This window comes from Cavia porcellus, unplaced genomic scaffold (assembly GCF_034190915.1).
Source record: "Cavia porcellus strain 051 isolate PalLab524CR breed Dunkin Hartley unplaced genomic scaffold, mCavPor4.1 scaffold_28, whole genome shotgun sequence".
Classification (NCBI taxonomy): Eukaryota; Metazoa; Chordata; class Mammalia; order Rodentia; family Caviidae; genus Cavia; species Cavia porcellus.
The window spans coordinates 27,224,131-27,247,018 of record NW_026947511.1 but is presented as its reverse complement, the minus strand read 5'-3'; the positions used below and the strand labels follow the sequence as shown (position 1 = coordinate 27,247,018).

General features: G+C 41.1%; 1 protein-coding gene and 1 long non-coding RNA gene across 4 annotated transcripts in view; one reads left to right on the top strand and one right to left on the bottom strand.

Annotated features, from left to right (window-relative positions):
- LOC134473862 (uncharacterized) overlaps positions 1–13,269 on the top strand; it is a 28,592-nt gene extending 15,323 nt beyond the window's left edge. Inside the window, exons 3-4 of the long non-coding RNA XR_010044322.1 lie at positions 9,271–9,358; positions 12,602–13,269. This is a non-coding gene — a long non-coding RNA (uncharacterized LOC134473862). The remainder of the gene's footprint in view (positions 1–9,270; positions 9,359–12,601) is intronic.
- The window catches only part of Tet1 (tet methylcytosine dioxygenase 1), a 98,223-nt gene that overhangs the window by 57,877 nt on the left and 17,458 nt on the right, over positions 1–22,888 (bottom strand). For all 3 annotated transcript variants that reach the window (XR_010044320.1, XM_013156854.3, XM_063239603.1), the window contains exon 2: positions 22,645–22,698. Coding sequence is in view for 1 of the 3 variants with exons in the window: in XM_013156854.3 (XP_013012308.1) it covers positions 22,645–22,698 (54 nt within the window). In the remaining 2 variants the exon portion in view is untranslated. The remainder of the gene's footprint in view (positions 1–22,644; positions 22,699–22,888) is intronic.

Below are 22,888 nucleotides of genomic sequence, written 5' to 3'. Positions count from 1 at the left end.
ACACTAAAACAATGAATGTATTTTATACAAAAATATTGTGCTAGGAGTGTGGCCCAAGCTGTAATTCCAGCACTCAGGAGGCTGAAGCAGGAAGGTCACTGTAAGTTCAAGGCCAGCCTGGGCTACATAAGGAGAACTATGTCACCTCAACAAAACAAAACACATGTGCGCATGTGCATGCACACAGACACACTCTGCATTTCTTAGTTTTCAATTTTAAATCAATGAAAATGAAACAAAATTATAGTTTTTTTAGTTGCAGGACTCAAATTGCAAGAATCCAAGATCATGGTAAGACATTCATTGTAAACAGCAAATCACAATCCTCCAAGGCTGTGTCTGGCACCCGATACAGGTCCGTTTCACCTGGGGGCTCTAGAAAACCTCAGGTTCCCTCTGGTGTGAGGGTTAAAAAACGTTCCAAGAGTAGCTGGGTAAGAGAACATGGAGCCGTTCATCCTGCAGCCAAGCAGGGCTGCACTTCCCGACCAGCCAGATGGCAGCTACCTGTGGGAGGCATGTTCCCAACCCAGACTCCTCTCCTCACTGGGCCTCTCACCTGCTCAGCCCCAAACTGCCTACTCCTCACTCAGGGACCAGATAATGGAACCGGACATTTCTCAGCCAGCCTCAATTGTAACCCACGCCGTCCTTACCCTCTCGGCACAGATCTCTTCTTACCAGCCCATAGGTCTCGGGAGCCACCTGAAATAGCTCCACCAACCTGGACTTCAGGCCTGCGAAACAGAGCTTGTGCGCATCATCTAGATCAAAATTGTTTTATGGTGGGGGGCACTGGGGAATCTGAGACAGGATGCTGGAGAACAATAGGGAATTCTGGCCACTCTAGCACAAGCATTATTAAGGGGGTGCTATTATTGTTAAGAAATTTAACTCCAGCTGGGGCATGGTGGCACACTCCTATAATCACAGCCCTCAGAAGGCTGAGGCAGGTGGATTGTTTCAAGTTGGAGACCAGCCTGAGCTACAAAGTCCAAGGCTAGCTTGAATAACATAGTGGGATTGTCTCAAAAAGACCAAAAGAAAAGAAAAAAAAAAAAAACAAACAAATTAACCTTAAAGTACGGATACCTTAAACTTCCCAACACACACACACACATACACACACAAATTAAAAAAAAAAAAAAAAAAATCTTCCATGGTGGAACTTGGAGGAGGGAGAAACTCAGCACTCCCTAGGGTGAGTTGCTAGCACCAAAGAAACAAAACGTGGAGCTCAATATATAGCTGTAATAGAGTGATTCCTTAGCTCCCCTGAGGCCCTGGGAACTGAGGAAACACCCATTGTTTGAAGAGACATTTGCTACAGTAGTAAGCAAAAGACAGGTGTGATGACACACCCCTGGCACTCAGAAGGCTGAGGCAGGAGGACCACATAGACCCTGTCTCAAAAAAAATTTTTTCAGTAAAATACAAAATTAACATCAAACTTACATTTTTATAGTAAGAGATGATAAATGTGTTGCTCTTGGTTCAGGTTTAAGTTTTCACATGGTATGGATAAACTTGAAACTTTTATAGGTAAATATACGCAACTAGAGATGATACTCATAAGTGAAATAAATCAGACTTGCATGTGCAAACATCATGTTGTCTTCCTGGTGTAAAAAACTAAAAGAGCAACTTAGGCCTAAACTGTACAATATACATTGTGAAATGGGAAGAAATTATTTAGAAGGAAAAAGATCTAAGATGGGGAAAAGGGGGAAAATGCCAGTCAGTATCTGTGCTAAACCCAGAGAAACTTTAATGCCCATATGGTATTCTGAATAGCTACATTAAAGGTGACAGTATGCAATACATTAACTATTGTTACTATTGTCTATTTTTGTTACGAAATTTCATCTTACCTTTTTCCATAAAATAAAAAATAAGGAAAAGTGAAATTTTCACATTGCAATAAATATTAAATTTACAAAATATACTAGAAATAGTCCAGTTTTGCTTACATTTCTCTTGAGTATTTTTCCCCATCCTTTGACACTAGCTTTTTACACTACCTTGATATAGGAGGGTCTCCTGTGGACAGTGTAACACTGAACCAGATTTTTAAAAATGCAGCACAGGCTCTTTTATTTAAATGGTGTCTCTACATCACAGATACTCATTATTGTAATAAAAATTGTTTAGTGCTGTTTCTACTATTGATTTAAAAAGCATACCCCTGTTTTTGTTTTACTAATACCTTTATGAATATATTTATGTCCAGGGTCCAGGCTGCCTTTGAATTTGCAATCCTCCTGCTTCAGCCTCTCAGAGTAATGACATTACAGTTATGCACCACTATGCCCATTTTAGTTTGGATCTTTGGTGTTCCCCAAAAGCCTATATTAAAGGCTTGTCACCAGCCTCAGCGCTACTGGGAGGCTAGGGAACCTTTATGAGGTGGTGCCTGGTGGAGGAAGTTACTGGGTCCTTCAAAGTGACAACTGAGTCCCAGCTCCTCCTCTCTAGTTTCATTTGCCAATCACTAGGAGATGAGTGGGCTACTAAGAATGGATCTGGCTATGTAATGCAGGCTGGCCTTGAACTCACTATGAAGTGCAGGCTGGCCTCACCTTCATAGTGATCTTCCTGCCTCAGTCTCCTGCGTGCTGGGGGTTTACAGGCATTCACCGCCAAGCGCACTCCATTTTTGGCAGGCTGAAGGTGGAATCCAGGGCCTTTCCCCCAGAGGCAAGTGCAGTGTACTGAGCTACACTCCTAGCACTGGTTTTATCTGTTTCCTGCTGCAAACGTGAACAGTTGAGAACTGAACACTCAGGGCTGGGACTGAAACTCCATGTAAATGCTTCCCTCGCATACATGAAGATCTGGCTAGGACCTGCTGCCCCGCCAAAGAAAGGCAAGTAAGATCAAAAAAGGACGGGAAGGCCAGACTAAAAACACACTGCCTGGCCCCAAAGTGTTCAGGTTTTGAATTCCATAGTTCCCCAAAGATTGGTGTTATCCAATAAAAAAGAACATGGAACTTTATTTCTATTTGTTTTTAAGAACACTGCATTTTATAATCATACTACTCGGGGCAGTTGAAAAGATCAATGCAACACTGTACACAGCTTTTAATGAAAATAAACCAAAGGTGACTTGGTTTTGCAGCCTGTGAGCACAGCGCTTGCGCAGAAGGGTAGGCAGGCACCTTAGCATCCGGAAGCCCTCCCTCCAGCCTCCAAGTACCTGTCCCTAAACCTCCACGGAGGCCAGGTGCTGCAGCACGCAGGGGCCTCCCACCCCATTTGGACGTTCACGCCAATGAATTCCTACAGGCCTCTCAGGTATTTTACTCGCAAAACGGATTCAAACCATCAGCTGGGGAATAGGGGAAGAACAATTCTGACGCAGAGAAGCTGGATTACATGCAACCAACAGAGGCCTCGGCTTGGCGTGAGAACACATAGCGGGTACAGAATGGAATCAAACCTAAGGCAAGACTCTGCCTTTAACAATTCACTGTAATCTCAGCACGCGGGAGGCTGAGGTGGGAAGATGGTTGGGAGACCAGCCTGGGCTACAAAGTGAACTCGAGGCCAGCCTGAACTGCATAGCGAGACTGTCTCAAAAAAGACACCGTTCAGGACGTGCATAGACTCTGCCTGAATTTCCTGCGATAAGAGATTCTTCAGCCTCTGCCTGGGTACCCGCAGCGACAGAAACTACAGCACAGTGCTATCTCGGCTTCCTGCACCCATGGGGGCTGTTTTTATCCCTGGGAGCCTGAGACAGCCTGGTAAAAACAGTTACACTTGGGTGAGGATGTGGCTCTAGGGTAGAGCCTGTGCTTCGGAAGCAGGAGGCCCTGGGTTTGGTTCCCAGCAGGGCCCCCAAAAGTGAACACATACCCCAAAAAAGCCCAACCAGCTGAATGTGGTGCCACCTGCCTGTAATTTCACCATTTGGGGAAATTGGGGCAAGAAGATCTCAAAGTCGAGTCCTGCATGGGTAACGCTGCAACTTTTGTGACCCTGTCTCAAAATGAAAAAGAATTTGGGCTGTAGCTCAGTGTGCAGACCTGGTGATCAACCCCCAGTATTGAAACGAAACAAAAAGCAGATGAGAACTGAAGTCTTCTTTAATTCTCCAAATACCTATCAGTAATGGGCTACAATCCACAGAATAAAACTAGTAATAAAACTGTGTTTATACTGATATAACAAATAATTAAATAAACAAGCAGTAGAGAAGAGACAGCCTCTTACCAGGCCCAGTATCATTGGTAGGTTTGGAGAGGATGGTGGAAATGCAATAGGACTGTTTGATAAACACATCAGTAACTGCCAGAAGCAAGAATTATGAATAGAAGCTAACAGTTTGAGATAGAAAACAGGACAGAGAACAGGATATTTGCATTGTCTCCAAGTATTTCCCACAAGATATCCATTCATTACAAAGGGAAACTGATTTTACCAAGAAATCTGGCAGACACTTACCAGGAGATCAAAGCCAGCCAATTTAGGAGACCTCATGCTGAGATCCATAGATAGGGCGTGAGCTGTTCTAGCTGGACAGACAAGCCCTGAACTTAACCTTGAGACAATGCCCTGCAAACCCAGACTGAGGGGAATTCTCCCAAAGCTTCAGTGACATGAGTGACACCCACATCTAAATCTAAATAAGAGGTACAACCCTCAGGCTGATGGTGAGGCTCACAACGCAGCACGTGCCTAGCAAAGAAAAGAAAAAGAGGGGCAATCCTTGATTGTATCCTGAGCTCCAGAGAGAGGGGAAATGGACCAAATCAGAAGGGGGCCTTGTATTCCATCTGTGTTGCCATCCTGACTTTAATACTGGCACAAAGGATATGGAGCTTAGCACTGTGGCAAAGTGGTAAAGGTGTAAAGGAATTCTTTGTACCCTTTTGAAGGGTGATCCAAATCAAAAACAAACTCATACCTTTCATGGTCTGGAGCCAAGAGCACCTTCCCCAGTGCCCTTTTCTAAGATGCAGTGTGTTTATGTATTTACTTTTTTTTTTCTTTCTTTCTTTTTTTTTTGAGACAGTCTTTTATGTACTGTATCTCAGGTTGGTCTTCAACTCACTCACTTTGTAGCCCAGGCTAGCCTCGAACTTGAAGTGATCCTTCTGCCTCAGCCTCTCAAGTGCTGGGATTACAGGTGTGCATCACCACACCCCGGTATAAGGTTCAGTTTTAAAAGTAGAACTTTTAGAGATAGGAAGTGGATTTCGCAAGGTTCAGTATGCTGTTTACTGTGTTGTTTAATCCTAAAGTAGCAGACAGTGTTTTTCTTTATAATTTGAAATTTCTTTGATTTTACTACAGTCTCATTTCAGGAAAACTTTAAAACCCAACATATGTAGATAAGGAAAGAAAATCAGACAAAAAAACTCTTCAATCTCAGTATTTTTTTAATCATCTCAGTATTAATTAATGCTACATATATATTCATTTTACTTTATTCTATGTATTTAAAACCAGAAACCAAACATGCTATAGATATCATTTTGTAACCTGATTCTATCCAACTTAAAATAATGCTTTTTTTCTTTTTCGAAGTGGGGGTGCAATACTGGGAATTAAAGCTGGGGCCTCTGCATTGAGCTATACCCACAGCTCTTTTCCATTTTTGAGACAGGGTCTCATTGAGGACTGAACTTGCAATCTTGCCTCAGCCTCCTATAGTGCTGGGATTACAGGTGTGTACCAAGAGACCTGACAAAACAACATCCGGAAATCCTTCTTCCTCTGTGTAGATCTGTACAATTTATTTAGCTTAGTGCTGAGGAACAAACCCAGGACTTACACTTGCATAGCAATCACTTTACCACTGAGCTACATCCCCAGCCCTGAAAACTGTTCAGTGATACTTTGTGTTTTATTTTGTGTTCTAGAGCCAGGAATCCGACCCAGAGCTTCTTGAATGCTAGGCAAGAGCTCTGCCACTTAAGATAGGGCCCCAGGCCCCTAGAGATTGATCCTGTGGACTTTTGATCCCAACTGCTGTCCAAAAAGATAGGACTAACTGCTGTTCCCATGGAGGGTTAAGATATCCCATTTTAACTCTTTTCTAATGGTTATCGATCTTTTTTTTTTCTTTACAAACTGAGAAGGAAAAAAGTATTCTATTACATGCTTTTGAAATTATTATAGAGGCCAGGCATTTAAAAATTACTTCTTGTAGCACATACTTGTAAATCCTGATACTCTGGGAGGCCGAAGCAGAAGAATTCCAAATTCTCAAAATAAAAATCAGGCTGGAGATGTAGCTCAGATGATGGCCTGGAGTTCAACTCCCAGGACTGTGCCCTACTAACCCCGAAAACAGGGTTTCTTGGATGTATATATTTTTTGCTTTGTGAAATTTCCCACTTAAGATTCTTGTCTTTCTTTCTTCTGTTTTTTTGTTTTTGTTTTGTTTTGGTTTCGTTTGGTTTTTGTTTGAGACAGAATCTCATTTTGTAGCCTGGCTGGCCTGGAATTCGCCTCAATCCTTCTACCTCAGCATCCTATGATGCTGGGATTATAGGCATGCACCAACCACACCCAGCTTGGTTTTGTTTTTATTTTATATTTTCTGACAGTGACTGCCCTTCATTCCTTCTGCTGTCACACACTCGCTGAAGACATCTAGATGTTCTTCCCCGCAAGGTCCGAGGTGCCGACTCCACCCTGCTCATTTAGACAGGGAAAGTCTTCAGACTGAACAGGAACTTCTGTGATATTGTTAAACATTCTGAGGTTCAATTCCTATCTTTTATCTATTCTTCAACCCAAAGATGGAGAGCAAATGGGAAAAAACGTGTCAGGTTCTGCTTCTTTGTATAGCTACCAAAATTTGCCATAAGACTTTCGAATAAAAACCAAACCAAACCAAAATTAGGTTTTACTTTACAATTTCAACTTTATTCTTCCTGATGCTGTTATTATGAACTCAATGCCACATTTACATAGATTATATAGCATCTTTAGAAAAAATTTACATCCAATCCAGATGTTTACTGTAACAACTGTTGTAACACTTAAAAACTCAAAGCCAATTTATGGAGTTTTTCAATAAATGTTATTCTAATTAATATCCTAATACATGTGACTACCTTTCAGGTGAGAATACTATTCACAAATAAATTTAAACTGGGCATGGTTGTATTCTGAGACAGAAGGATCGCTGTGAATTCGAAGCCATTCTGGGCTACAAAAGAAATTCAAGGCCAGCCTAAACTGCATAGGGATGGAAACTCTGTCTCAAAAAAAAAATTTTTTTTAAAGCAGGTATTATAAGACACCACATGGTAACAATTAAAATGAACATAAGCCAGGCATGGTGATGCACACCTGTAATTTCAACACTTGAGAAGCTGAGGCAGGAGAATTGCCAGTTTAAGCCCAGTTTGAGATACATAGAATTCAAGGCCAGCCTGGAATATATAGTGAGGCCTTATCTTTAAAAAAAACCCTGAATAAATAAATTTCAAAAAATGAATGTAGGGGCCAGGGATTTAACTTAGTGGCCTAAGTGCCTGCCTGACAAGTTCAAGGTCATGAGTTCAATCCCTGGTACCAAAACAAAACAAACAAACAAACCCATAGCTATCACTAGAATGAATAAATGAAAATGTCTACAACAAGCTGTCTCAGAGAGATAGAAAGTACAGTAGTGACTGCCAATAGTTAGGATGATGAAGGGACTGTGTGGTGACAGCAAAAGTAAACTGTCATTTTTGGAGGTAACAATTTGAATGCCCTAAGTATCATGATCACGGTACCCAGCTGTGAAAATACTAAAAGTCATTGGACTGTGTGCTTTCTGTGAGTGAATCGTATGCTATAGGAATTATATCCCAATAAAGCTGCTGTTTCTTTGCTTACATAATAAGTATTTCTCAAATTCTGGAGCCTGGGGAAAATAAAGCTTTTTTCTTTTTTTTTAAAGACAGCTGTATCAGAGTTGCTGGCACACACCAGTTAAGTCCAGAACTTGGGAGCCTGAGGCAAAAGGATCCCTCAAGTTCAAAGCTAGCCTGGGTTACATAATGGGTTGAAGACAGTCTAAACTATACCTCGAGACCCTGTCTCAAAAAAATGAAAAAGCAACCATAAGATGTTCATATTGAGGAATTAGGCAATGTGATGTATGTCTACAATCTCAGCACTTTGGAAGGCTGCGGCAAGAGAATTAAAATTTTGAGTCTAACCTGTAAAACTTAGCAAAACCCAGTCTCAAAATTAAAAATTAGAGGAAGGGCTAGGGCAAGAAAGGACAACGCAAAAGTCCTTTGTTCAGTCTCTAGTCCCACAAACCAAAAACAAGGGTATTGATTATCCATCCTAATCTTAAGTAAAAGAAGCAAGACATGAAACAGTATAATCTGTACAATTCCATTCGTGAGCGAAAAAGTGTACAGGAGACAAAATTTACCATGGGGTTGGTGATAAAAATCAGAACACCAGCTACTTAGAGAGGGAATAGCTGATCAGAAAGAGGCTAGAAGAAGCATGCTGGGCTACAGATGGGAGTTTTTGCCATGTGTTCATCAAAACTGGTTTAAAGGGCTGAGGGTTTAGCTCAGTGGCAGAAGCGCCTGGCTGGCAAGTGCAAGGTGGACACGATAAAATGAAAGCTAGCTTAAAAACAGTTACAATTTGAGTATTTCACTGTTAAATGCACTCCAAAAAGTGCCCGCACTTCAGTATGAATGTAGCTAATGCTAACGCACTGTATATTCAAAAGAGTACATTTGAGATCTTCTTGCCACAAGAATAAGTATTTGAGGAAATAGATGGTAATTAGTCTCCTGTCATTAGTCCACACCATACCCAGGAATCCCCTTAGGCATTTATAACAATTTGTCAGTTCACAATACAAATTCATGTAAATGACAACACTGTCCCCATCCTATGTCACTGTGGTCCAGCTCTGCACAAAGCTGGGCAGGGATGTCCAGCAAGAGGACCCACACAGAATGCAAGCTTGGTTTCCTTTGTGCATTTTTGTTTTACTTTCTAGACTAGTTTTGAAAATTTATCATTATTCTTAGTCATGCTGGGGATCGCACTCAGGACCTTTGCACTGAACTATATTCTCAGCACTTTTTAAAATTTTAAATTTTGAGACAAGATCTCACTAAGTCACTAAATTTCTCAGGCTGGGCTCAAACTTGTGATTTTCCTGCCTCTGCCTCCCAGAGAGTTGGGATAACAGGTGTGCACCACCACATTTGGCTAGTGTGTTATTTTTATAATTTAAAATGACTATTTTTAAATGAATTAACCATATTTTCTTTTTAAATCCCAGTGATTAATTTGCATTCGTTTGACTTGTGGATTGCAGAACCCCTTGGTTGTGAGCCCTGTAGGCTGTAAATTCACTGAAAGATGGCAAGGTAATGTTTGTGGCTTTCTTGAGTTTGTCCTCTTGGACACTGGACTGATTTCTTTCCTATCTGGCCCTAAATCTCCTTGCTTCTCTTCAAAGTCACTAGTCCTAGACTGGAAGAGTAGGTTGTCCCTAACTGATAAAACTTTCTGTTTTACTTTGTCTTCCTGAGTTTCTCAAGATAGGGTTTCATTCTTTTTCAAAATTCCTGGTAAGATAAGACTACAGGAAGACAAGAGCAGGAAAAGGCAAGATAAAGGAGGAATGAAGTCTGTCTGACATTCCTTTGAACCCTGTCTGCATGGCACCTTCCCCCAGTAGCTCCTTTTTCCCTTCATACCCAAGTAAGATGACTGCAGTCCGAAGCACAGGAACCTGAGTCTACTTTTTCAACTGAAGTTACCCATTTCACTATATTTCATTTTACTTAAAACCTTTACTTGTCTTCTCTTTAAAACTGAAGACATCTGCCATTTCTATGCTCATAAATAGTGCTGAAACAGAATTCAGTACCAAATAGAATATTTCAGCTAAAATAAAGTCCACAGCCAGATATGGGGGGTACAGGCCTGTAATTCTGGTTACTCAGGAAGCTGAGGCAGAAGACTGCAAGTTTGAAGTCAGCAAGACTTAGTCTCAAAAATTAAAAGGGCTGGAAAAAAAGTAAAAAGGGCTGTTCAGGACAACAGCACTCGCCTAGCATATATGAGGCTCTAGATTCAATCCCCACAGAGAGAGACAGAAAAACAGACAGACAAATAGCACACTGATAGTTTTTCATTTGGTTGTGTTTGTTCAGTGCTAAGAATCAACCCTAAGGCCTTGGGCATGCTGGCCAACCTTTCTCATCAATCAACTTCCCCACCACAAAGAATTTTACATGATCTTAAAGTTAACTCCTTGAGGGATTATGCAATTGCAAAATGCAAAAGATTTACTTTAACAGTATGGCAAACACAACCTGACCGACTGGACAGAGTTAAAATGACAATAATGAGACAAACTGACATTGTGGGCAGGTAGGTGTGATGTGCAGAGGGCATAGCTCACTTCTAAAGAATCCATGTTAACAGTGATTAACTGAACCTCACCATGAGCACATATAAAGGCACATGGAGAGACATTCTACAAAAATAACTGAAGTAGCCATGCATGGTGCCGTACACCTGTAATCGAAGCACTCGGGAGGCCCCTGGGCAGGAGGATCACTCAAAGTTGCAGGTCAGCCCGGGATACAGTAACATCAAGGCCAGACTACAGTGAGTGATCCTGTCTCAAAAAAAGAAAAACAGAGAAAAGGAAAAAAGGATAAACCTAGCAGCTGGGGATTTAGCTCTGTGGCATAAGTACCTGCCTTGCAAGTGTGCAGTTATGAGTTTGATCCTCGGTACCCCCCCCCCCAAAAAAAAAGGATAAACCTGATTTGTGCTCTCTGGTTGAGAATATTAAGAGACAGCTGAATGCAGTACCTGATAAGATTATTGTTTGGTGTATAAGGGATTAGGATAAACACAGAAATAACAGACTACTGATCAGTAGATTCAATAAAAAACAGCATAGCATCCTACTGCTTAACTTTCTTAGTTTGACCTTCATAGTGTAGTGATTTAATTGTGGAACTATGTGATGTCTTCAATTGCCGGGAATATATGCTGTAGTATTTAGAGTAAAAAGGATATTATTTCTGAAATTTATTTTTGAAGAGTTTGGGGATGGATAAAAATACCTATTAATTTATATGGAGAAAGAGAAAGAAAGGACGAAGCAAAATCAGGAATTTGAGAGAAGAGGGTGCACGGGAATACTTTGTAGTATTTCTCTATAGCTTTCTTTGTGTTTGAAATTATGGTGCTGGGGATATAGCTCAATCACACAGTCCTGCTTGGCAAGGGCGAGGTCCTGAATTCATTTTCTGGTACTTCCTCCCCCTTCCCCCCAAAAAAAGAAGAAAATTATGTCAAAAACATTTTTTTTTTTGTCTTTTTCCTTTTTATCGGTACTGGGGATCGAACTCAGGACTGCCTGCTTGCAAGGCAGGCGCTTATGCCACTGAGCTAAATCTCCAGGCCCCAAAAACATTTTTTAAGGCAGGTGTGATGACAAGTATCTGTAATCTAGCCCTAAGGAAGCTGAGGCAGGAGGATCGGCAAAATTCAAGGGCAGCCCGAACTACATAATGAGATATTGTCTCAAAAAAACCACCTTTTTAAAAAAATTGTAAGTCCTGAGAAGGAAGCAGGAGTGCAAGATATAGTTTCATAGTGCAGTTATGTAGTTTTATATCTCTCAGCTAATGAATATGACTAAGTTTTCTGACTGAAACATCAAACTGGGAACACACATTATTTCTAACTTTTTGCTGCCACGACCATGACCAAATTAATCTTCACAATTTTTCCCTAGAAATTATACTAAGCAGAAATAGACTGCCGAGGATTGTTATACCCTTACCATTTATATTGTATCTTCAGAAATGGGTCCAAGCAACGTTGAATCCTGATGGTCCTAATTTGTTTTAATGAAGTGATCAAGTATCAGAGACTTTAAATAAACCCAAGAGTCGGGCATCGTGGAGCCCAGCACTTGATAGGCTGAGTCAGAAGGATCTCTGCAAGTATAAGGCCAGCCTGAGCTACAAAGTGAATTCAAGACCAGCCAGAACTGCATGGTGAAACCCTATCTCAAAAAGATAAATAAGCCTGGACCCAGCTGGATTACATTTCCGACTCAAAGTTCTGGGCTGCAGTTATCTACACTGTCCACCCAGAGAGCATAGAAACCATGTTTCACAGAGTCAGGGACACATTAACCTCTTGAAACCAGTTTTTATTTTATTTTTGTTTTTTTGAGGTAGGATCTCACTATGTAATGCAGGCAAGCCTCGAACTCATAGGAATCTTCCTGCCTCAGCTTTCTGAGTACTGGGATTACAGGGGTGCACCCACCACACCCAGCTTCAGTTTTTATTTTAATCAGCAAATATTTTTCTAAAATTCACCAAAACTCATACTTCAGTAGTGTTTTTGTCACTGTCCCTCCGGGCTGGATAAATACCACTAGTTTATCTTATTCTCTGCTTCCCTCCGATGGCAAGCGTTAGCATGCCTTTCACTACTGCCCACCCCAACCCCAGTGGTGCAGAAGCAGTGTCTCAAGCTCATCTCCAAGTCTCCCCTGCTACCGCTGTCTCACCAACCTGCAGCGCCCTCCCTTGGAATCCAGGCCCTCACAAGTCAATGTTCTCCTGCAGAGTGCACCAGGACCCCAGGACTCCTGGAGGCTGACACAGAACCACCCACTCAGCCAGCCTGGACAAGCCAGAGAGAATCTGCCTCAGAATCCAATCAAAGGAGCAAGAGCAGAAGCTTAGCATTTCCCAGGTTCAGTCCCCAGTGCGGCCACAAAAAAGGACGGACTCCATACCCACTCACTGGTGCGGGAAGTACGAGAAAAAAGAGACCAGTGACACCATGTCTATGGCATAAAGGCACTCAGCTCCCCTCCCAGCACTCTGGGAAGCTGAGGCAGAAGGGTGGAAAGTTTGAGCTCCATCAGGGGAACTTCATGACATTGGGAAAGCCTGACTTAAAAGTAAAAATAAGGAGCTGAGGGTGAAGGTCAGTGTAGGGCCTTGCGGTCAAGTGAATGACCACCCAGTCCAAGATGCAATCTAGAACTGGATGCTGGATCGGGAAGGCCCTCAGGAAGCTTAGGAGTATAGCGTATGGTATTAAAGAGCAGAACTCAGTGTGTCTGGTGTGATATTTATACTGTGGTTCTGTAGAACTTTCCTGTTCTCAGAACAGACATTCAACAGTGGGGAGGGGTCAGTGTGTGAATAAAAACTTACTGATATTCCATGTATTCTTAAAACTTTTCTGTAATTGTAGGTTTTCCTGAGTAAAAAGGTAAAGACAAATTAACTTATCACATTAAATATACTGGATATATATCCTGATTTCCAGAGCAACTCAACACAGAGACTACCACAGGTGATGTGAGTGCTTCTCCCATGTGCCCAAATGTCATTACAATAGCCTCTCTTTTCTCTTAATCCCTTCCTTTTATTGATTGATTGATTGATTGATTGATTGATTGATTGATTTTGGAGACAGGGTCTTGCTATCTAGCCTAAGCTGGCCTGAAATTCACAGTGATCTTCCTGCCTTGGCCTCCCAAGTGCTGGGATTACAGGTGTGTCACTTTGTTTTAATTTCAACTAATACCAGGTTGTTTCTTGTTTGTTTTGTTTTTGAGACAGGGTCTCTCTATGTTTCATAAGTTAGTCTCAAACTGATCTCAAACTGCCTCCAGAGCAGCTGCACCTGGCCAATACACTAAGTTCTAGAGCTCAGCCCTGACTAACCAAATCTAGTATATTCTATCCACTAACTCATCCCCTCATCAGACTGATGGTTGGTTGACTGCACCCGCGGCCATGTTATTCTGACAGATGTGGTGAAAGCTGCTCCTCCACTGAAAAAGCTTATAAAAAAAAGAGAGGCAACTTAAAACCTGAGTGCTTCAATAGTTTATAAAGTTTTTATTTCACCTACTTATCACAAAAAGAACAGTATTAATGAAGATAGCAACATGTACTGGAGATCCACTATTCATGGGATAACTGCTCTATATTTTATTATATTTTATTTATAATAATCTAACAGCTGGGCATGGTGGCACACACCTTTAATTCCAGCACTCAGGAGGCTGAGGCAGGAGAACTGCTACAACCTGGAGGCCAGCCTGTGCTACATAGTGAGATCTTGTCTCAAAAAAAAATCTACCAACAATCCTGTGGGTTATTACTTGTTCCCATTTTTACAGACATAAGATAATGGGGCTCAGTTGTTCAACTAGATTTCCTAATTACATACCTTCCCTGTGTTGCTACTAACACCCAAAAATGCAGAGTTAAAATTTTAAAAATAATGCCTATAATCCCAGCTTTGGAAGGCTGAGGCAGAGGATCATCAAGGTTAGTCTGAATTACATAGAGACCCTGACTCAAAAAAACTGATTATAGTGATGATAATAGTATTTAAAATTAGAAAGTAACTAAAAGTCCTAATATCTGCTGCATAAAAATGTAAATGCTCAGAACATTTCAGATATATTTCCTTATAGTTTTCAGTAGTTATGTTTAGAATAAGTTAAAGCTTATTTCAAGAACTGGAATACAATTATAAGGAGAATAATTAATAATTGAATACTCCTTAAGTATTTTAGAAACATTTCTTCCTTCTAAAATAAGATACAGTGACTGGGATTTATTTCAGCAGCATTGCACCTGCCTGGCAAGTGTAAGGCCTTGAGTTTGATTCCCAGTACCAAAAAAGAAGGTAGTAAAAAACAAAACAAAACAACACCCAAAAAAATCCTTTTAAAAAATAAAATAAAATAAAATAAGAGACAGGTATGGAGCTCAGTGATAAGCACTTGCCTAGCACTCATGAAGCCCTGGGTTCCATCCACAGCAATGTCACAAGAGAAAGGTACAGATTTGTAGAAGCAGAAGTGAAAAGGAAAAGAAAGAAAAGGAAAGAAAAAGTGATTTTCCTTTGAAAAGGAAAGAAAAAGTGATTTTTTTGGGTGAGGATATAGGCTGATATTTCTATAAGAGGCAATTAAGTTAATATATTGCTAGCAAATCCATACTCCTGAATGGTTCATTAATAATTTAGCAACATGCCAGGTGTGGTGGCTCATGCCTATAATCTCAGCACTCAGAGGCTGAGGCGGGAGGATTCATTGCCATTCAAGAACAGCCTGAGCTACCAAGTGAGCTCAAGGCCATCCTGAACTGTATAGTGAGACCCCGTCTCAAAAAAGACATAATAATAATTTAGCAACATGTTCCTTTGGACATGCTAGATCACTATGTACCACGCTATTCTAAACATTGCTTTCATTTGTTGTTTACATTTTTATTAGTACACATCTGCACTACAGAAGTAAGGCCCTCACTCATCAGGAGGAGCTGACACAGGCACGCAACACATCTTAATTGCATTATTTCCCCCATACAGCTCTTAATTCCCTTCCAATTTGCATAACACCAACTTCCGTTTTTCCCTAGCTATCTTTCATTCTTTTTGTTTGTTTGTTTTTTGGTACAACTCATGACCTCCTACTTGCCAGGCAGGTGCTCTATTTTTTATTCTGCTCTAAACATTCACTACCTCATTGGCTTCCCAATTCTTTGATTTCATGTGGGTGTAGGCATGCATCCTATTTCAAATTAAATTCACTCACGTGTGAAGAGATATATCTAAAATAGCCACTTAGTAATTTAAAATAACCATGTTCCTAAAATAAGCTTATCATTGAACGCTTGGCTTCCAAGAATTGAGAAGAGTTTGTATTTCCCCCAAATTCATGCGACATCAATATATTTTAAATGTGGATGACAAAAAGGTTGCATCACTTCTCTTGAAAACCATTGTGGCAGTCAGATGTGGTGGTGCAACAGGGTCACTGTGAGTTCGAGGCCAGCCTGCCACATACTGAGCAAAGTGAGTTCCAGGCCAGCCTAAAACCCATGGCAAATCCTTGCCTCAAACAAACAAACAAGCAAGCAAGCAAGCAAGCAAACCCACCACCATCAAAACAAATATGCACAAGTATAAATACTCAAGACACAAAGCCTATGTTCTGTGCACTAAGAAGGTGACTTCATAATTTTTTTTTTCTTTGTAGCCTGAATGAAATTTTCCTCCAGCCGGTCCAACCCTACTTGGCTTCCTTTCACTCTGATTCGTTTGGGATCGTTCCTAGAAATCCCAGAGCGGATGCAGGCCCTGGTGACAAGCGAGTGAATGAATGAGCGGGCTCTGTGGGCGCAAGCCTGCCTGACACCCGCGATCCAGACTCTGCAAAACACTGTGCCACAGTTTCTGGCTCTGTGGATCAGAAGCCGCATGTGTGCCTTTGATTGTGTGAATAAACACTGCTGGAGAAGCACACGTCGCTAACAGTTTTTGCCAGCATATGACATAATGAGAAATAAAGATGATGTGTTGAGTCACAGAACTAAGTTTTTAAATTTACGTGACTCTCTGGCATTCTGAAATTACCTTCTTTCAATCGTTAATTTGTAACGTGCATTTTGTGTGGATGTTCTTGCTATCCACACCAAATTTTTGTTCCCTGGCCCATTACACCCAGAAGTATAAATTACTTGCCCTTGATGGTAAAGCCTTCTATCAAAATGGCACGTGTAGCAACGGTCAAGCTTAACTTTTTTTTGTTTTTTGAGACAGCCTTGCTTTGTAGCCCAGGCTAGCTTCACACTCAGAAGCCATCCTCCTGCCTCAGCTTGCCAAGTGGTGAGATTACAGCTGTGTACCACCACGCCCAGCTTCAAATTTAACATTTAAACTATCTTTTCTCTCTGGTACCAGGAATAGAGCTCAGGGGTACTGTACCACTTTGCTACACACCAACCCTTTTCATTTTGAGACAAGTTCTCCCTAAACCAATTAGCCTGACCTCATATTTATGATGCTCCAGTCTCAGGCTCACAGGTAACAGAGATTACAGCATGAACCCACCACCATCTTCTAGGCTTTTTAAAATCTTCTAAGATGTTGCTATAAGTAATAGAATGTTGCCTTATTACCAGTTTAAAAAGAAAAACTATCATATAACCAATGATTTATTTGGCTAACTGAAACAAAACTATTAATTATGTGTGCAGAAAATAAGTAAATAAATAAATAAATAGCCAGAGTGTGGTGGCTCACGCCTGTAATCCTACCACTTGGGAGGCTGTCCTTGAACTCACTTTGTAGCTCAGGCTGTCTAGAATTTGCAGCGATCCTCCTCCCTCAGCCTCCTGAGTGCTGGGATTACAGGTGTGTGCCACCATGCCCAACTTTAACTGTATGTTCCTTTTAAACCAACATTAATGTATATCATAATAATTTATAATATAAAGGAAGAGTTCTCAAAAGATACCAAATATGTCTCTTACAATGATTTTTCCCTAGCCTCACACTCATGTTTCTGTCTTCCAATACATGTGCTACAATTTGTCATGTGTTTTCTTTTTTCCTCCTTGACTTTCCTCAGTGGCATTTAATCTCCTAGAAAGCAGGAAACACAATGATCTTACATTTACCATTACCGCCCCAGCATTTGGTATGTGCTCAAATGTTACTCAGAAAGGAACTCAGATGGAGCATTTAATTCAGACTTCGCAGTGGCCCTAAATATTTTGATAACACTGTCAATCCCAATTACAAACTAGATGTGGTGGTGCACCTTTATAATCCCCATACTTTGGAAGCTGAAGCAGAAGAGTCACCATAAGTCCAAGGCCAGCCTGAACTACATACCAAAACCCTGTGTCTAAAAAAAAAAAAAGATAAAAAGAAAAGTGGATCGTGACCCTCATATGCTTTATTTGCTTCTGGCAGACATGTAAGCACAGCTACATACAAATGTTTTGTCTTCTGCTACGCTAGTGACACGCAGGCCCCACGCTGCCAGCACCTCACACCACTCGCTCCTCACTTTATCAGCATCATCAAGAAAGGAAGGAAGCAGAGACAAACAGAGCAGGGCCACCGGCATCAAGTCCCGCAGCAACTCTGCTTCAAGTTTTCATTTTTTCTTTTCTCAGTTGGCCTCTGTAGACAGTTTCCTGGTCTAATATCCACTGACACTTCTTTATATTTGTTTCCCCAGCTCTTCCAAACACTGTTACTACTGTGATGGCATTTTATAACCAAATGGCTAGAACACATCCCACCCCAGTCAAGGGAAGAGAATGAAGAATATATGAATGTACAACCCCACCCACACAAGGATGCCTGTATTTTTTATAGTGAAATCATTTTAGATGAACATGTATGGCTGAGTTGTCAAAAAAGCATAGAATTGTTCTGTAAGTTCAGCCTCATCTAATGTTGCCATCTTCATACTTTGGGTTCTGATGCTTTTTTCTTTCCTTTTTTGTTACTGGGAATTAAACTCAAGACCTCATGCTTGCCAGGCAGGCACTGTGCCACTGAACTATATCCCTGGCCCCTGATACTTTAAAATTTTGTTTTGAGACAAGATCTCACTCTGTAATTCAAGGTGGCCTCAAACACACAGAGATTTTCCTGCCTCATCCTCCAAATTACGGGATTACAGATATTATCTACCATACCTGGTCTCTTTTTAAAATTTTTATTTTATTGTTTGTTTTATTGCAGTGGTGGGGATTGAACCCAAAGATTTCACCCTTAGCTACAACCCTAGCCCTTTTTTATTTTTTTTTTTATTTTGAGACAGGATCTCGTTAATTTTGGGTCCCATTAATTTGGTAAATTGGAAAGTGGGATTCAGGCTTGCAATCCTCCTGCATCAGCCTCCCAGAATATGGGGATTACAAGTGTGTGCCACCACATCCAGCTCTTTTTGACCCTACAAGACAGTTCCTGATACCACTAATGATACTTAATGTGCTCTCGCCTCCCTTCCAGCTCCACAGGCCGCTTTCTACACTCATGCGCACGTAGCAGGAGAAGTTTCATCAGAACACTTCCTTTCCCGACTTCTGGCCTAGGTCAGCCTAGGAAAGTGGCAGGAGCTCAGAGAGTAGGGAATTGGTCACAACTTCACACCTCCCTGCAGGAGCCTGTACCCCTGGCCACAGTTCAGCGCTACTCACCCTGTGCAGCTACAAGATCGGATCCACAATACCGTGACCATTTCCTTTTTATTAAACAAATTCATCACAGGACCAGGGATGTAGCTCAATGGCACACCACCTGCTTGGCAAATGCATGGCTGTGTGTTCAATTCCTGATTTTTAAAAAAGCCAGTGAATTCATTCAGGAGAAGACACGTCGCCCTGAGTGCCTGAGTGCCCCTGGGATTACTGCTTCTCACTCAGAACACACTTGTCCCATCACTCTTGCCTCCTTCAGAAGCAGTTCTGGAAGTCCTCTTTCCTGTCTTTCATTTTAAGGTGTCCTGAATCAACTTGAAACACTTACTCTCCCACAGTCATTTTGACTTTGGGGAAGAGTCGAGGGTTGCATGGTGACAGACTAGGTGCAGAAGGTGGATGAGGACACAGTAGAACGTTCTTACAGCCTGCTTTTGGCTGGGTGGCACATAGCAACGACATCTGCTGTATTTTCATCAGACCCAGTAAAGACAGAAGACTTCCAGAGCTGCTTCAGAGTCAGGACAAGGATGGGACGAGTGTGTCTGAAGCAAGGGGCAGTATGTCAGGGGCACTAATAGCAATTGTTGTTGTTCCAAAGTAATTGTTTACCTGGAGACATTCACCATACAGTGTGGTCACCCGGACCTTCAGTCCTAGGACAGTCCTAAGTGGCTCTCTGCCTTCCTTAGCACTGCGCTTCTTTGCTATTGCTAGTTTTTTTTCTTAACCCCTTTATGAAATTCTGGTCAAACACTCAACTGACAATGCTAACTGATTTTCTACGGGAACCAAGAGTTACAATCTGAGCCAACGAACAATGCTTTAAAATTGGCTTTCACTAAGGAAATATATCCTCTGACTTGCCCCTCAACTGTGCCTGTGCATAATGTGGGACAACATTTACATCACTGTTTCTTCCTAGAGAAAATGTGAACCAGGTCCCTTGCTCAGAAGCCTAAAGTCACACCCCTCTGAGTACCAATCCACCTCAGTCAACAATCGAGGAAGCTCTCGCATGTCCACCTAGGTGGGACAGTAACCATGATCACAAAGGGACTTGTATGGAAAACTGTGCTGAACTGCCCCATGCTACTAGCCACTCACCACCCACCATAGGTGCCCATTCTGGCCACTGAGGTGCTTCAGGAACTGCCACAGGGAAGACTTAGTAAACGATTTGAGATCACCACTTATATCTTGAAATTCTGAAGGAATAGAGCGAATACAAGCTCAGAAGGTAACAGTCTTCTTTTAGAGGGAAGATGTGAGATAAAGTAGTTTCAGTCCTACACCTGGTTACAGCAGTCCAGGCTCAGAGTAAAATGGAAGAAGCCTCCAGTTCCACACTAATCCCCCATCATGCTGTGCACAGATCTGTTTCCTAATCATTGACAAGGGTGAAAAATTGCAGCATCTACCCTAGCACAAGCCCCAAAAGACTGAAGATCCAAGAGTCCAGCATTAAAGGAAGGGGGATTAGGTCTCTGCCACAAGGATCAATGCAGAGACAAAGAATAACGCAAGAAAACCGAGCCGTGACCTGCAAAGCCTACTGTGGAGTAGCTCCCGTGGGTGGCACCCAACTAAGACCTCACCTGTAAGCTGGAAGCCAATTCTCTTCCCGGCCTCCCTAAATGCACTTAGCACTTCCTAGTCTAGGGTTCTATAATATTCTACGTCTGTTCCAGGTGAACTTTACAAGCTCAAGTTAAAATCTGAAACCTTTTAAACATTTCCACCATGTAGGAGAGAAATAAAGTTTTATTTGGAAGATGGAAAACATTAACACAATTTTTTTTCAACTTAAATGTTAACATTTAACAATTATCTTTTCCTTTGGGGGTATTTTCCTAGTCTTGCAGGACAATCACTAAGGACAAATGGAAAGTCAGCCCCAATTAAATTTGCAGGGCAGAGGGAATCCGGCCACCTACAAGTGCTTACTTAAAAGAAACAGCCAAAGTCTGCTGTAGTGGTTCCCAAAATCAACACATGGTATATTTACTTGTGAAATCTATTTCAGGTGACAGGACACACACAGACTAACAAAATAAACAGAAAAATAAACAGCATCCTCCAAGCCTCTTTCTTAGCAAAGGTGAGAGATGTAACACCAAGCTTAACATCTTTCCATCTCTGTATGTGGTCTGTTTCTCTCTGCTACATCCTGCCTCCAAACTGAAGAGCCATTTACAGCAGTGGCGCTAAAACTATTTCTCACTTAAAGAATGTCAGGTCTGAGGTGGATACACCCAATACAGAAAGTATAGAAAAAGAGACAAATCAGACTTTTAAGGAAGTACTTCTAGGTTTGGGGGTAGGGGAAGGATGTAAAAGGAGTAGACAGATCACTATGAAGAAGAAAAATGGTTTAATGTGTCTTGAAAATCACTAATACTTATTTGTTTAGGTCCCATGAGAATTTGTGTCAAGCATTTTCATTCATTTCACAGTGCCCAGCACACCACGCACTGTGTGAAAAATGCTAAATAAACACTCATGGGTTGGTGGAAACTCTACATGGCAATTCTGTGTACAGGCAGGAAAGAAGCTCACAGTGGTCACCCAAACCAGAAGGCAGTGCAAGGTCTGGTTCTCAGTATCAACATGTTCAAGTTACACAATTTGGGGAACAAATGAGATAAATTCTGCCACATTCACAGCAATAGTTCAACATGCTGCTCCTCTTTGAGGGCTGAAAGGTGTTTTTTTTTTTTTTTTTTTTTTTTTTTTTTGCAAAATATTAGCTGTAATTAGGTACAAACATCCTAAGTGAAATGCACACAACATAACTATACAAGCCAGTTGTGTGATTGCTTGCTAGTGATTGCTCTCTACTTCAAGATTGCTCAGGTTGCTTACATTTATAACAGCAACATGCCACCTGAAACCCGGAGCACAGAAGCACCTATTTGCCAGACTAAAGCTAGCACTGAACTTTTAGTGATGCCATAGGGTTTTAAATGAACCCTTTTAAATACTGTACAAAGCTCATAACAGACTGCTATAGCTAACTAGCTTATAGCCAAATTAGGTTATTGCTACATGCTCATCATAGGCAATTGACTCAAAAAGAAGAAAACATGCTTAGTCCTACAGCTCTATGTCAAAATTAAAGGTGACAGTAACAATTTGGGATTGAGCACTTATAATTTGGCTGTAAGATCTCAAAGACTTATACATCTTAAACTGAACTAAAATCTCTAAGGACCTCATTTTCTTTGGGGAGGGGGAATCACACATTTCAAAATAGTACTGAATGGAGGGTCTATTAAAATCACAATGGAGCATAGCTGTCAACTTGGTATGGTACCTTTCTCCTAAAACACACTGGTGCAACGCCACAAATGCAGATGTTACAAAGGGAGCTGGAAGGAAAACATAATTCTATGCACAACAGTTTGCATATAAACTTTTCCTTCTTCAGACTTCTGTGGAGTTGTAAATAAAGAATGCTAATATGCAGCACATTAAAATAAGAGAGATACACTTTATTTGAGTGAAAATTATTTACTCAAAATCTGGGAACATTCACATCCACTCTAGTCCAAATGTAACCTCAAGTGACAGAAAAATACTATATGGAAATGGAAAAAAAAATAAATAGTATTTAATCAACAGCTGATTACCTTTAAAACTTTGGGCTTCTTTTCCCTCTGGGGCCTCTTGTTTTCTTTTATAACCTAAAAAAAAAAAAAAAAAAAATCAAAACGGAAAATGAGCCTCCATTTAAAAAAAGAAAAAAGCTCCCATTCCTACCACCCCCCCCAAAAAAATTTTTTTTGGTTATTTCTCTGTAAAACTACTTATGCCATCTTAAATCATCAACATGTTTCTAGGCAGAACCTAACAGCTTCTGTAAAATGTATACTT